This window comes from Lingula anatina, chromosome 2 (genome assembly GCF_051362555.1).
Source record: "Lingula anatina isolate TDL-2025a chromosome 2, LinAna3.0, whole genome shotgun sequence".
Lineage (NCBI taxonomy): Eukaryota > Metazoa > Brachiopoda > Lingulata > Lingulida > Lingulidae > Lingula > Lingula anatina.
Window position 1 is genome coordinate 19,000,300 of NC_141768.1, and position 14,955 is coordinate 19,015,254.

At 35.0% G+C, this 14,955-nt stretch overlaps 1 protein-coding gene across 9 annotated transcripts in view; it reads right to left on the minus strand.

The window, feature by feature from the left end:
- Positions 1–1,170: 1,170 nt before the first annotated feature.
- LOC106174392 (uncharacterized) overlaps positions 1,171–14,955 on the minus strand; it is a 28,341-nt gene continuing 14,556 nt past the window's right edge. For 7 of the 9 annotated variants that reach the window (XM_087007215.1, XM_087007208.1, XM_087007213.1 and 4 more), the window contains 20 exons: positions 12,016–12,156; positions 11,441–11,534; positions 11,208–11,264; positions 10,620–10,724; positions 10,380–10,463; positions 9,844–10,072; positions 9,441–9,613; positions 8,623–8,705; positions 8,129–8,150; positions 7,065–7,136; positions 6,470–6,523; positions 6,222–6,280; positions 5,479–5,560; positions 5,025–5,063; positions 3,692–3,794; positions 3,163–3,364; positions 2,712–2,873; positions 1,978–2,376; positions 1,670–1,738; positions 1,171–1,282 (listed from right to left, as the gene is read on the minus strand). In XM_087007215.1, the coding sequence (XP_086863341.1) occupies positions 1,246–1,282; positions 1,670–1,738; positions 1,978–2,376; positions 2,712–2,873; positions 3,163–3,364; positions 3,692–3,794; positions 5,025–5,063; positions 5,479–5,560; positions 6,222–6,280; positions 6,470–6,523; positions 7,065–7,136; positions 8,129–8,150; positions 8,623–8,705; positions 9,441–9,613; positions 9,844–10,072; positions 10,380–10,463; positions 10,620–10,724; positions 11,208–11,264; positions 11,441–11,534; positions 12,016–12,156 (2,266 nt within the window). In that variant the 3' untranslated portion in view covers positions 1,171–1,245. The remainder of the gene's footprint in view (positions 1,283–1,669; positions 1,739–1,977; positions 2,377–2,711; positions 2,874–3,162; positions 3,365–3,691; positions 3,795–5,024; positions 5,064–5,478; positions 5,561–6,221; positions 6,281–6,469; positions 6,524–7,064; positions 7,137–8,128; positions 8,151–8,622; positions 8,706–9,440; positions 9,614–9,843; positions 10,073–10,379; positions 10,464–10,619; positions 10,725–11,207; positions 11,265–11,440; positions 11,535–12,015; positions 12,157–14,955) is intronic. The other 2 variants (XM_087007214.1, XM_087007216.1) reach the window with 2 other exon arrangements.

The window sequence follows — 14,955 nt, forward strand, 5'->3', positions numbered from 1 at the left end:
ATCATGTTTTGATTACTTTATATGGCATTTTTTCTTTTGATGTGGTGAAAAAAAAACAACCCATCCTTTTCTATCTAAAAAGCACTGCAATGATCAGAGTATAATGTAACTACAAAAATACAATTCAGCAGTTCTTAATTATGTAGTTATATAATAACTGAAGTCATTTCTATGATATTTCAGGACTCCCTAAACATAAACCTTCAAAGCTCACATACACATACACGTAACAGGTAATAACAAGTCACAGTGACAAGATGGCTAAATGATAAAATCTTGGACCCATCAAACTGAGTCCACTTTGATGAGTCCTAAGATAAATGTACCCTCTACCAGGGTGGCAGATATTACAGAAAAAATTACCAAAAGCCACCCTGTAATTTTTGGCCAGATGGAAGCAATTAAATCTGCATGCCCGCAGATGACACTGTACCCACTCTGTAGGGAGCTACTACAGGAGATTCCTGAGATAACTTCAATCTGAAGTCAGATGCTATTCACAAGGGGCTATTTTTATCTGTTGCAAAAGTGCAACTGATTAAAATCAGATCAATAAACTGTCTTGATTGCTGTCAAAGGGACTTGGTCAGGTCTATTAAATGGCAGTGCCTGAGCAGTTATGCAAACAATTACGAGCCATGTAATCAACCTAGATTTCTCAGCACAGGGTCAGAGATAGTAAAATGACCATATATTTTTCTAAAGACATATCTGTGAATATCTTGTGAAAAATCAATCTGTGGCCATGGTACAGGGTACGATAAATGCAGGATTCCAGAATAACTGAGTCATGGCAGCCATGTTTAAGAATGTGCATGGCTTGACAAGGCGTTATCTTAATAATGAGTACATAACACAGGGAGGTATAAATATCAGCATTATTTCTGTTGTAAACTTGAGTTAAATCTCTTTTGTTAGATGAAAGAAGTTTTTCATTGTCTCCTGTGTTAAGAGGGTAAAAAAGTATTGGTCAAAATATCATGCTTCATAGGTAAAAATATGATTAGTCTCCTAAGAAAACAATCTAGTATTCTTTTCATAAATCTAAATCGTATCTATGTTAAGAGTTTCAAATCTGCTGTATTCTCTTAGAGCACAAAATTATGGATCAAAGTATGTTGAAAAAGCAGTGTATATGTTGAGAAGATTATGGTGAGATTTAGTCAGTGAGAATGATGGTTGACAGGTCTGAAAGTGTGAAGTGATCACGACTGATTCCTATGGTAAGTGACTGTTCTCCTTGTCCTATCTTCTCAACTTACTGATGACAGCAGCTCTGTCTCTGAAAACAAGGGATGATATGTGTAAAACACTCTTATTTAACTTAAAAATTGCTTTCACATAATATTCTGAACTTCATAAATAACAAACACTGAGATAATGTTTTTAATTAATGACAAAATGGTGATCATTTGAAATTAAATTTTTCATTCCTTTCATGTATAAAAATAGATTAAGTTAGACATACAAGATATTTAAATACTCACTGACAAAAAGATAAAACAGAGGTATGTAAATTAGGTAATGGTAGATTAATGTCTAAAATATTTACTAAAAAAATCATCAGACAACAACACATTATGCAAGGTATGGAATTTTTCTTTCCTCTTGTATGAATATTTCATAACATTGAAATTAATATGCTGACTGCCAGCTGTTTAAAACTTACCTCTTTCTTGACTTCTTTGTTTTACTTGTGCTTTGGTCTAGGCCCTCTTCTTCTTGCAAGTTTGAAGTGCTGGAAAAAGACAAAATAGTAGATGAATTATAAAACATATGTATCCTTAACCAGCACTGGGAATGCAATTTCATAATCCAATTATTTCAACACTATTTATTCCATTCAACAAATCTTAGAATAGGAAGGAAAATTTTAGCTTTCCCTATGTTAATAATTGTTATTTGTTATTGCAAACAGCAATGTGAGTGTGGTACATAGGGACCAGACTTTATTTTTTAAATTTTATTCATTACCACCTAATTTCAACAGTTTCCACATTGGGCAATGTCCCCGAGTCATGTGTTGGTAACTCTGATCCAATCCTGTCCATACTATGTAAAGACAGGCTGGAGACACCAGAATTGAATTCCTCTTCCTCCTCCTCCAATCTTTGATTTTCAGTAGGTGGCTGAAGTGAGATGTCCTGTGAAATACTATAAGGCTCCACCTGAGATTCTATACTTTCAAAGTTTTGGCTCCCTATAGTAGGTGATGCCCACATTTTACCAGTCTCTGACTTTTCCCCTCCCTTGAATTCATCAAAGTCACCATTTTGGTCAAAAATTGCTGACTCATTGTTCATTCTTTCAATGGACGTGTCAAATCTAAGACTTCCATTTGAAGATGCGTCATCTCTAACTTCACTGTGATTTGTTCTAGAATAAAGACAAAATAAGAAATTTATTGTTTTATTGAATACCTAAAATCTGAGCAATCTACAGCTACTTTCACAAGGACACCATTTAAGAGTTGACCTAACAGGGGCCACTCTGAAATAAAGAATGAGTCCTTTAGCATTGTAGAACTACTTAATTATGTTTGTTACATTAATCTTACTTACATGTAATATACAGCATGATGTGCAAGCAACCAACTACCAGCTAGGTTAAAGTCATAAACATAATCATGCTTTCAGCATAAAAAACATGGTCACTACAATTTAAAAGAAAAACACTCAATCTTTAGACAAATATAATTGCTACATATTTACAATGTTCCTTCCTTGATGTCCGCTCTGTGGTGTAAGTCATCTGATTGGTTGTCACTGTCATGTGACCTGTCTGCCTCCTGTGACCTGTCTCTAGAACTGCTTCTTGAGGCAAGAGAGGGACTGCTTCCAGAAAGGGGCTCTCCTACTGTTTTTGTGAGTATACTGTGTAAAAATAAATACAAAATTCAATTTCTATTTTTCTCTATGGTTTGTCTCTTTCCTTTGGCAAATGATTTTTGCCCATATAACTGCCTGTACCTTGATGATCAAAAACAGCTAGTTAAAGGATAAAAACATATAGTGCTCCTTCTTTCCACATATGGATAAAAAAGTTTAACCTTTCTTTCATACTAGGAATGATTTCATAAATACAAACTAGTTTGTAAATGAATGTGGAAATATTTCAAACAGAATACTGAATACATTTAAATATGTATATAAGCAAAGCTACCTGAGATCAATATCTGGTGTTTCTTGGTCAGACATGGCATCGGGTATCTCAGCTTCTTCCAAAACAGAATCTTCAGTAACTTCAATATTGTTGGTAGAAATGAATTTTTTGGCCCATTCTGGCATCTCTCCCTTTTTGCTCTGTTCAACCTTCTTCTTGTATTTGCTTGGTATTCTGGGGAGTTCCACACTCAAGCTATCTTCTAACAGAGACAAAATAAAAATATATATTAAATACTGTCTGCATAATTCTTAATATCCCTGCATAGTAAATATTATAGCAAAAGCAACCCAAGAAAATCTATACAGCCATCAGATTTAATACTGCATTTTGTTCCAGATACAGTCTTGGTAAAAGGCTGAAAAGGGAAAATAAAATTTCAGGTTCTGAAATCAATTACAATGTAAGTTTCCTTGGAATCAGACATCACTAGATGTAAACAAAATTCCCACTTGATGAAAATGTGATTTCATATATATATCTATCTTGCCTATTTCACAGTGAAAAAAGTAATAATCCTGAAACTTACTTCCCCCTGTTTCCTCATTCTCAGCATTTACATTTAACTTGCCCTGAGTTTCTTCACTTTCTTCTTCTTCCTCCTCTTCATTCAGCTCTGGCATTATAGTGATCTAAAATATTTTACCATAGCTTAATATCTTTACCAAATCACACAAGTCATACATGTATGTGCAATCCCTTGGTTATTTTTCATTTTTGGTTCAGATCCATCAATTGTCCCTAAAAATATTCTCATGCAAACTACTTAAACATCAAAGATATGTTAATTTAAAGCAGAAGAAAGGCTGATCACATTAAAAAGTCTTAAGCATATGAATTGGTTTCCATGTGCATAACATTAAAAATGATTATATGTAACAATATTTCAGTGAACTGCTTTAGTGGAGAATCATATTAACTGCCTACTAAAGAAAGTCATTCATCTACTTATCAACTATAGCCCTACAAAGAATTTATACATGACTCACAAAATCAACCTTATCAATAATGAATAAACAAATATTCATTCAATAAAAGTTGTACAATTACAGATATATAATACATACTGCACTCCACACACAATTAACAAAAATATAAATTACAAACAAAAAAAATGTTAGGTCAAAATGTGCAAGGTTAGTGAAAAACATTTAGTCAAGGTTATTCCACACAGTTCAGGATGCAGAGATATACATGCAGCAAAGGCAAACTGGACACTTCAACTAGTTTGACTGTTAAATAAAATATAATACACATAGTCCATTCCATTATTCAACCAAATATTTGTTAAATATGTTTGAAATAACTGCACATCCAATGGGATATTCAGTGATATTTAGGGTTTTAGACACTGCTACATCAGGTTGAGACAGTTTGATATTGTAAATGGTGAAGAGTCCAACTTAACTTGGTAGTGATCAAGCCAATGGGCATAAAGTAACCATCCATATGGAATGCCATAATTTAAACTACTCAAGTTGATCATGGTCATATAACTTTTATTGTTATTAAATCTACTCAAGCCAGTCTGGATGTCCATTATCTTCCATATGAATAAAATACTTCTATTAATTTATTTCGCTAATGGTTTAAAGTCTTGTGAGAATTAGCTTTAACTCACTGCCACCAACATCCACACAAAAATAAAGTTTACAAGGAAAAAGAGATCAATAGTTATTATGTATGTGCCCAGAATTAGGAAAATAATTCTTAGCAGTTTTCTTCAGAGAAATCAAAGTCCAAAAGGAATTAATACTGGGCTGTCCAACACATATAAATAAGTAACTCATAAGTATAAAAACGTGATTTTTTTTAGTAAAGTGTCTCATTAGTAACTCTTTCAACAGCAACAACTCCTTTACCTCTGAGGACTGTTCAGTTTGGTCTTTGTCTGACAACTGCTGTAAAAGGGCATAGTGTACATTATATACGTATATCACTGGACTGGACGTGAAATTTCATGCACATTTGCACACAGACATGTACAATCAATCACACACACACACACACACACACACACACACACACACACACACACACACACACACACACACACACACACACACACACACACACACACACACACACACACACACACAATGAACTACTTCAAGAATACAGCATTGGAGACCATTATATGTGAAAATGAAACAAATTTTATACAAATTTTTATATCAAACTTTTTTAAATAACAAATTTCTAAGCACCCTCCCTGGCCAATGCCACCAAGGAAGGCCCATGCTCTGCAGAATTCCATCTGGTAGTGCTCAATAACTGCAACATGGGTGAAAAGAAACCCACAAATATCAAACATACCTGTGGAACATTGGAGCGAGGTGGCAAGTTGACTTCAACATCTGGTTCTGGCAGTGGAGAGAATGACCCAGGTGAGATGGAACTGAAATTTAAACATTTATAGAGGAATCAAAATAAAGCAACATCTAAATGTTGTTATAAAATACAAAAATTCCCCAATTCTTTCAACTCCCACAGTATAAACTTCATGATTTACAATGGAATGTGGAGTGCATTTCCATACAGGCCGGACAGACTAAGTTCATATATTTATGGAACACACTGTGTGTGATTTCTAACCACATCAAGTAACTCTAATGTAGAACCATTGCCCAAACCACCAAAACTATAACCTAGGCAAGTAGAATGCCAAGATTAGCATCTCTTTCTTCCGTTAAAAACTGCAGTCCAACAAAATTGTCAAGGACTTTATTCACCAAAGTTAGGCTTAATTTAAATGCAGGCCTAGTGAAACTGACTTAACATCAAATTAAAGAATTATTATTGAATGACTAGGGTCCCTTTGACTGCACTCCCACAGATTTTAGATCAATCTATCCCCGTGGGGAGTCTCAATAGATTACTGTCAGCTTAGCTGGCTTAAGTGTCTGTCCCGCCAACTAAAAGCTGTAAGGGGGTAATTAACTTCCGTACAAGCTCGGCTGACAGAAATTTAGCGTGAATCCCCAGGGAGTTAGGCCGATCTAGATGGATTGATCTAAATCTATAGGAATGCAGTCTTTGTGAATAGTCTGTGACCATACCTTGTTAAAGTTGTAGTCAATGTAGAATTTGGAGACGGGCTGTTCCCAGACAATCCAGGCTATAACAGAAACAAAACAAAAAAAATCGGTTAATTCTAAGGAATTATTTATTGATCATAAAGGGAATATATGTGATATTTTGTTATTCTCTCAGGTGTGTGTTATCATAAACATATATTTTCTCTTGTTTTCTTCTTCAACAACATATTATCAATATATTTCAAAAATAAGATTTAAAAAAGACTTACGGTATCCTTTTTTCTCTGTAATTTTGCCTTAGACATTCTCTGTAGGTCAAAAAGCTGAAAATATATTCATGTTACAAGCATAAATTAAAATGCACTACTTCACATACAACCATGTGGAATCACACTCACACAACACTGATGGTGCATTCAATCAACATTTAGGGAGAGACTTCTTTGTTAAAATATATCTTATAAAGATTGCATTGTTTCATGGTTTCATGAGATAATGATCATGGTTAAATCATCAGAAAGTAGATTACATTGTTTATGATCAATTACCTTATTATTCATCTTATGGACCTTTTTCATTTGAAAAATTAAAGTAAAATCATTACCATCAGCTTCATTTTCATCAAAGACAAAAAATCTATAACTGTCAGTGAAAAATGAAAACAACAGTCTCTGTAAATCAAATACTATAACCTGGCTTTATAAAAAAGTGGGTATGTTCAGACATAAAATCATGGATTTAAATTCGGATTTAAGACAAATATGAGATAATTTTGCAAATTTTGATACAAAAATTGCAATGTGTGAATATATCTGTGATAAAAGGGAAAAGGGTGGCCTCAAAGAAAACAGGTTTGAAACAAACCTCATCTTGGTTCATGACTGTCATGTCCCCATGTATTTGCCTTCTCCAGTCTCCAGCTTGCTGGCGCTTTATCTATTGATAAAAAAATACATATAATATAATTTTTTTAAAAAATGATTTTTGAAGATATAGCATTTTTTCATATGATTCATCTAAAAAAGAACTCATTGTTAGAACTACTAAGGTCAGAATGGCACTAGCTTTTTGTGTTACAGATATGTGCAGTTAGAGTATTTATCCCAGATTTTTCTGCCAGACTGAATGAGTTACATGATAGCCATGTGATGTTACAGGCGAGGTCGATGCGGGACAATTTAATTTTCACTGGAATTAAGGAGGCAAACAAATTTATTACAGAATTTCCTCAAAAAGGAGATGCATTTTGACGAGGGCATAACTTTTGAACGAGCGCACAGGATAGGAAAGAGAATAATTTGTATACATCGATCGATAGTGGCAAAATTTTCATCCTTTCAAGACCTGGAGATGGTGAGGAAAGCTGCACCGCGCAATTTAGTTGGCAAACCCTTTGGAGTAAACAAACAATTTTCAAAGGAGATCAATGAAAAGAGAAAGCTTTTGATGCCCCATTTGAGAGCAGCAAAAAGGAATGGAAAGAAGGCCGTTTTGGTGGTGGAAAAATTATTCACTGACGATCATGAGTTTATCCCCCTGATTTGCATCAGAGCACGACACGTGGAACTAGTACTACTTAGCAAGATGCGATTCGTGCCACCGGTCAACAATGTGCTCGCAGTCTTTCAGACCATGCTGAGAGAGAAAGACGAGGGAGACCTCGCTGGACGATTTTGAAGTGCACCCGTCACATGGAACATAATAGAGATAAATGTTGCTTTGTAGGATATGTAGTCATAAAAGGTATGACTTAGAGACATTTTCAAATGCAAATAACAAACCTTATTTAAGCATACAAGTATTTCATGATCCATATCTTTGTTTAAGCTTTATATAATCAATGTCTAAAAAAAGGAGGTAATTACCATGTAATATACAGTAACTAGATAAACTCATTTTGTCTCTGCAAAAAACGATTAAAAACTTACCCTTGTAGTGCCTTTATTTTTACTGTAAAATTAAAAGAAAATTATATTAGTGACACCTTATCAAGGGATTCAATATATGTGCATACATGTACAAAATTGTTTCATGAGTGTTCATTTGAATGCTATATGTGTATTACTATAATAAGCCCATCTTCTGTAGGTCCTGCTTGGCATTGTACAAATAATACAGAGATATATTTAAAAAAATTAATAAGTCACTGAAAATCATTCACTAAAAATGTTCTAAACACTTAATTATGATCATTTTTAAATACTTAAGCACCCAAAACATCTCATTGTGAAACTTTCTAATTGAATGTTACATTTCTATCACAGAAAACATCAAAATGTAAGCACTCTTGCTTACAAATTTGCATACATTGAACAAAGCATTCTAAAGTTATAAACTAGGAACTCTGAAAACATTCTGAAGACTGGTATTATTTTAGTAGTTCATATTCCCTGCATCCCTCCTGCATGCAATTAACACTTACAATGAATCAGCTCTGTTTAGGTGGGACAACATGCCTGGTGAAGAGTTGACTTTTGGCAGTGAAGCTGGCATAGTTTGAGAGCCCTAAAAACCAAAAGATCACGTTAGTTGGAATTACATCTAATTTCAATGAAACTTAAGTTTCAGAGTGGAGGGGCTACCTCCTAAGTGTGTACCACCAAGCTGAGTGTGTGTTTGAAGTAAGACAATGATAAAAAATTTCCTTTTGGCTTAGAACTCAAACATAACATAAGACAGATTTACAACAAGTAGATATCTAGAGCAAAGATTATGAAACTTTTGGTAAAACACAACATGACGATTAAACCAGCAAAAATGCACCAACTGACCTTCAAAGGGCAGATCAGGTGTGACCAAAATGCCACTCAGCATTAGAATGAAAATGTTGAAGTTTGTGAAAAAGTAAAGATGACAAACTTTTGAAACTAAAAAATGCCCCTTTTCCAATTTAAATGATGAGTCAAAATAAGTGATTCCAACACATTTCATCATTAAAACATGAAACATGTTTAAGAGAAGGAATTAATTTTAAGCATAAATGAGCCTCAACCCTGTGGAAATGCACCAACTGACTTAGAAAAACCAGGGCAGAGCAAAAGGACTTAGCATGCAATCATAATCAGTTACATGTAGTGGTACAATAAACAGAATGTCAAACACGAGTACATACAGACAAATATTTATTATGGCATGAGCTTGACAAATTTATTGAAATGCCACTACATCATCTAAATAAGAATGCTCAGTTAAATGACAAGTTTGACATAAAATTATTTGAACTGTTAAGTTAAAACTTACTGGAATATTTTCAGTACGTGCCACTGTCTCTGCTGCAGGAGAAACAGCTTCCCATGCCAAAGTCTGGCCCTGCGTGAGTGTCAGGCTCCCTGTTGGTTCGACTGTTGCAGTGGCAGCTGCTAGTCTGCGTCTGGCCCTCTTAGCTCCCTTCACCAGCTCCTTCACACAGTGGGCTGCAGACACAAGAAAAAAAAGATTACAATAAGCAGTTCTTATTACTTACTGGTATATGTAAAAGTAAATTACAATTAGCTGCAATATAACTTACATATACCAGTAACTTTGTCCCACATTTGAACAAGTAAGGATTTTTTAAATTGTGCCGTCAAATAATTAAAAAATTCAGTGTATTGTATCATGAACTTTCAAATACTCTTTTCATTTCTAACAAAAGATGTTTTACCTGGAAACCACCCTGTTTTTCCTCTAGCTGTCCCCTTAACAAAGTCTCCACTCTTTTCTAATATAGTCACTTCATCTCCCATATGAAGGTCTAACTGGGAGTCGTTCTTTTTACGATATGCACTTATCACTTTTATCTTAGTCTCTTGCTGCCTGCGACGCTGCATTCTCTTTTTCATTTTCCGTTCCTTTATTTCAGTGGATGTCAGCCCTGTGTAGTCATCTTCCTCCTGTTGTTTGTATGAAGAAATATCAAGACTTAATAAAAAAAAATTGTTTTCCATGAATGCAAGATACACATAACTTTACTTCTTTGGTAAGTAAAGAGAGATTAAATACTTAATAGCTAGAGAAAAATGTATGTATGCACACATGCCTCATGTTCACATGTGTGATACACATATGCATTTTATTGGTTCTTAATATAACAAACAATAAATTGGTGACTTAACAAAATGATATTTTATAAAGGGAGGGGGATGTGGCCTACTGTACACCCCCATGAATCCAGCAATGGAGGACATCATGTATACTAACACTTTCTTCCAACTCATCCCTTAGACTTTGTGAGGGAGGGGAGGCCATCACTTCTGTCAACCTGACATTACTACCTGCCAGGCTCTGAAATGCCAAAAAAATTCTCATTACACCTACAAACGTCTACAAGTGAATATAAACATCTTCCACCACTGACAGATAGATTCAAATAAAGTTTTATTAGTTACAATTACATCCAAAGAATTATCATGATTTATGTAAAGATACAGGCATTCTTACTGTGTGACTGAGACTGTGTCTGGAGAGAGCAGGGATGGACATTCTTCTCCCTCCTCCAGCAGCTCCATGACTCACAACCTGCACAGTGGGGTCTTCTCTGTCATCCTGACACAAACAATGAAAGAAACAATCAATATCTTAAGATTTTTAAAAGAGTCCAACCAACCAATACTCAAGGTTATTTTGTGGCAATACTTTTATAGCCTACTAAACCCTGAGGTCAGCAAGGACTGAGAACCTACTTAGTACTGGAAAAAAGCAGAAACTATTTGTCAGTTACTGAACATGCAGATAAACAAAAAAATGCGGGGCCATTGTTTAAGTTGCAGACTGTTAAGGACACATGATAGGGGATACAGGCCATCTAAGATTACGACCTGTTATTTCCTACAAAATTCTAGGAAGTCCAAGTATGCCAAAAGCTGGCATATTTCCAAAAAATCCATAAGCCATCCAGCTGTCTTTGAAAATAAAGGCCGTCACACAAACAAATGGACTAAAAAGTACCTTTGCAAATAAATTGCAGACTTCTTTATTTTTTTGGTTTTTTTTTCTCTTTTAATGAAGTAAAATCCTAGTGTGACCTACCCTAGAACTGGCTAGAATACTTGTAAAAAACTTCTTTGCAGTTTCTGAAAACTTTTCCTGGAAAAGAAAATCAAAAGAAAATGTTTACAGATGCATTTTTATGCATATTTCCAGATACATTCAGGTCCTCAAAACTTCAAACGTTTGATTTGTGTGTGTGTGTGCATGTATGCAAGCATGCATGCATGCACGTGTGTGTACGTGTGTAACTTCAGTATATATAAATTACATACCTGTGTTTCTGCTTCAGGGCCTTGTTCTGAATCACTTGGTTCTTCCACTGCTCCAAGCTTGTTAAAGGCCTCAATGGTTATTGCCACAAACAGACTGAAATAGCCAAGTTGTAATCATGTCACACACATTCAGTGTAACTGTGACACCAAATGTGTGTTAATTTTGCTTCCTCTATGAGTAACAACAATTTACTAGGTAAATAGAAATTGGCAGTAAACAAAATACTATATTATATTTCAGGTCGTTGGAAAATTCCTGCTAACTCCTGTGATACCTGACTTTTCAAATCTCCGTATGCATTTGTAAACTTTAAGACTCTTAGGGTGTTTGATTGAAGTTTGCCACACATATCCAGATTGGATATGTAGAAGGACATGTGACACAACCAATAGTTTCATGATTGCTACGTTTGACTTTTTATGAAAGACTGCTGAAGTTCAGATGTGACAAGTGGGCAAGTATGGACAAATGAAGAGGCCGACCAGGAAAAGAGCTCTAAAATTCAGGCTACACAATCCTGCTTAGCTAATTTCTTAACAAACAGAGGCTTGTGTTTTAATTTTCAAATGCTTACTTCATGACCACTAGATTGATGACCACAAAGGCAGACACAAAGTACAGGGATGCCCAGTCGTTGGTGGACTTCATTGCATCATTCATCATGTCATGCCAGTTACTGGTGGTTACAAGCTGAAAAGTATGCAGTAGGGAGCACCTGGAAAATAATTTTTGTAAACACGTATGAAACAAATTTGGGCAGGAAAATGCATCTTTACCATCACCATCATCATATTCTAACTCTATGGCAGCTCTGGATAATCATTACTAGAATGAGAAGCAGAAGAAATAATCATTAGCAGAAACAGATGCATCAGTAGCAAATATCAGCAATGTCAACAGAGAAGTGCAAATGAATTGGCAGGTGGCAGGATAAGATTAAGAGACTGACTACTAAATGTGCTTAGGAAATGAAATCACATCAATTAACACAGCATGGCAGATGGCTGGATTAAATAAGAATTAAACTAGAGGATCAGAGAGGCGATACCGCCTCCGAATATTGTACCACCAGCTGGAGCAAGCGCATTCGTATAGACCCCCACATACACAAAATAAGGGACACAGCCACCAGTTTTGTGCTTGACAAGCTGTAAAAATGCAATCAACAAGAATTTTTAAACTATTGCAAAAAATTGATATGGTACAATCAAATTTAAGTTCTTCGTAAGGTAGGTCAAGGGTCAATTTCAAGGTCACAGTAAATTGCCAGTATATGACTTCCTATTCAAGTTCAAGAGTATTTATGGACCTATCTCTGTCAAGTTTGAAGTTAAAAGAGAAAGAAATTAGCAGAGTTCAGTTCATGATAAAAAGTAGGTCAAAGGTCAATTTCAAGGTCACATTTAGATTGCCAGTATATGACTTTCTATTCAAGTTCAATAGTAACTATGGACCTATCTCTGCCAGTTTTGGAGATAAAAGGGAAGCAAAATTTGCAAAGTTCAGTTTATGGTGAAAAGTAGGACAAAGGTCAATTTTAATGTCACATTTATAATGCCAGTATATGACTTCCTATTCAAGTTCAATAGTAACTACGGACCTATCTCAGCCAGTTTTGGAGATAAAAGGAAAGCAAAATTTGCAAAATTCAGTTTATGGTGTAAAGTAGGTCAAAGGTCAATTTTAAGGTCACATTTGGATTGCCAGTATATGACTTCCTTTTCAAGTTCAATAGTAACTATGGACCTATCTCTGCCAGTTTTGGAGATAAAAGGAAAGCAAAATTTGCAAAGTTCAGTTCATGGTGAAAAGTAGGTCAAAGGTCAATTTCAAGGTCACATTTAGATTGCCAGTATATGACTTCCTATTCAAGTTCAATAGTAACTACGGACCTATCTCAGCCAGTTTTGGAGATAAAAGGAAAGCAAAATTTGCAAAATTCAGTTCATGGTGTAAAGTAGGTCAAAGGTCAATTTTAAGGTCACATTTAGATTGCCAGTATATGACTTCCTATTCAAGTTCAATAGTAACTATGGACCTATCTCTGCCAGTTTTGGAGATAAAAGGAAAGCAAAATTTGCAAAATTCAGTTCATGGTGTAAAGTAGGTCAAAGGTCAATTTTAAGGTCACATTTTGATTGCCAGTATATGACTTCCTATTCAAGTTCAATAGTAACTATGGACCTATCTCTGCCAGTTTTGGAGATAAAAGGGAAGCAAATTTTGCAAAATTCAGTTTATGGTGAAAAGTAGGTCAAAGGTCAATTTTAAGGTCACATTTAGATTGCCAGTATATGACTTCCTATTCAAGTTCAATAGTAACTATGGACCTATGTCAGCCAGTTTTGGAGATAAAAGGGAAGAAAAATTTGCAAAGTTCAGTTCATGGTGAAAAGTAGGTCAAAGGTCACTTTCAAGGTCATAGTAAGATTGCCAGTATATGACTTCCTATTCAACATTAATAGTAACTATGGACCTATCTCTGCCAGTTTTGGAGATAAAAGGGAAGCAAATTTTGCAAAGTTCAGTTCATGGTGAAAAGTAGGTCAAAGGTCACTTTCAAGGTCACATTTAGATTGCCAGTATATGACTTCCTATTCAACTTCAATAGTAACTATGGACCTATGTCAGCCAGTTTTGGAGATAAAAGGGAAGAAAAATTTGCAAAGTTCAGTTCATGGTGAAAAGTAGGTCAAAGGTCACTTTCAAGGTCATAGTAAGATTGCCAGTATATGACTTCCTATTCAACTTTAATAGTAACTATGGACCTATCTCTGCCAGTTTTGGAGATAAAAGGGAAGAAAAATTTGCAAAGTTCAGTTCATGGTGAAAAGTAGGTCAAAGGTCACTTTCAAGGTCATAGTAAGATTGCCAGTATATGACTTCCTATTCAACTTCAATAGTAACTATGGACCTATCTCTGCCAGTTTTGGAGATATAAGGGACTAAATGTTATAATTTTGGAGTTACCATAATGTGCCTTAAATTTCGTACAGAAAAAATTAATTAAAATAAAGAAAATGTCATTTTGGTCAAAATTCTTGAAATAGGAGGTGCTCTGAAGTTTCAGAAGTTCAAATTTGATGAAATAATGTCATTTTTGAACACAAGTTGTCTGCTTTGCCAAGCCTTATGTTTTATTTTTCCAGAGTTCAAAATTTATTATCCATTACCGTACTGCACATTTTGCTTTTACCACCAATATGTACTTTTTGATACAGCGTAACTCGAAAACCGTATGGAATACAAAAAAACCGAGACCACCTCCAGTGTTGGGCTTTACATGCTCTACAAAATGCAAAAAAGAATGGGTCTCTAGCATTAACGGTTCCCAAATTAGAGACAGTTTTCAGTTTCGGTATCTTATGGCCGCTACTCCCGTGAAAATGCACCGATTGACCCCAAATTCATGGAGATGAAAGATGACCTGAAGGGTAACACCTTCCAATAATATTATTGGTTAAGTCTGTGTGGTGTCTGAATAACAGGGCAAAAAAAATTTTTTTCGTAAAAA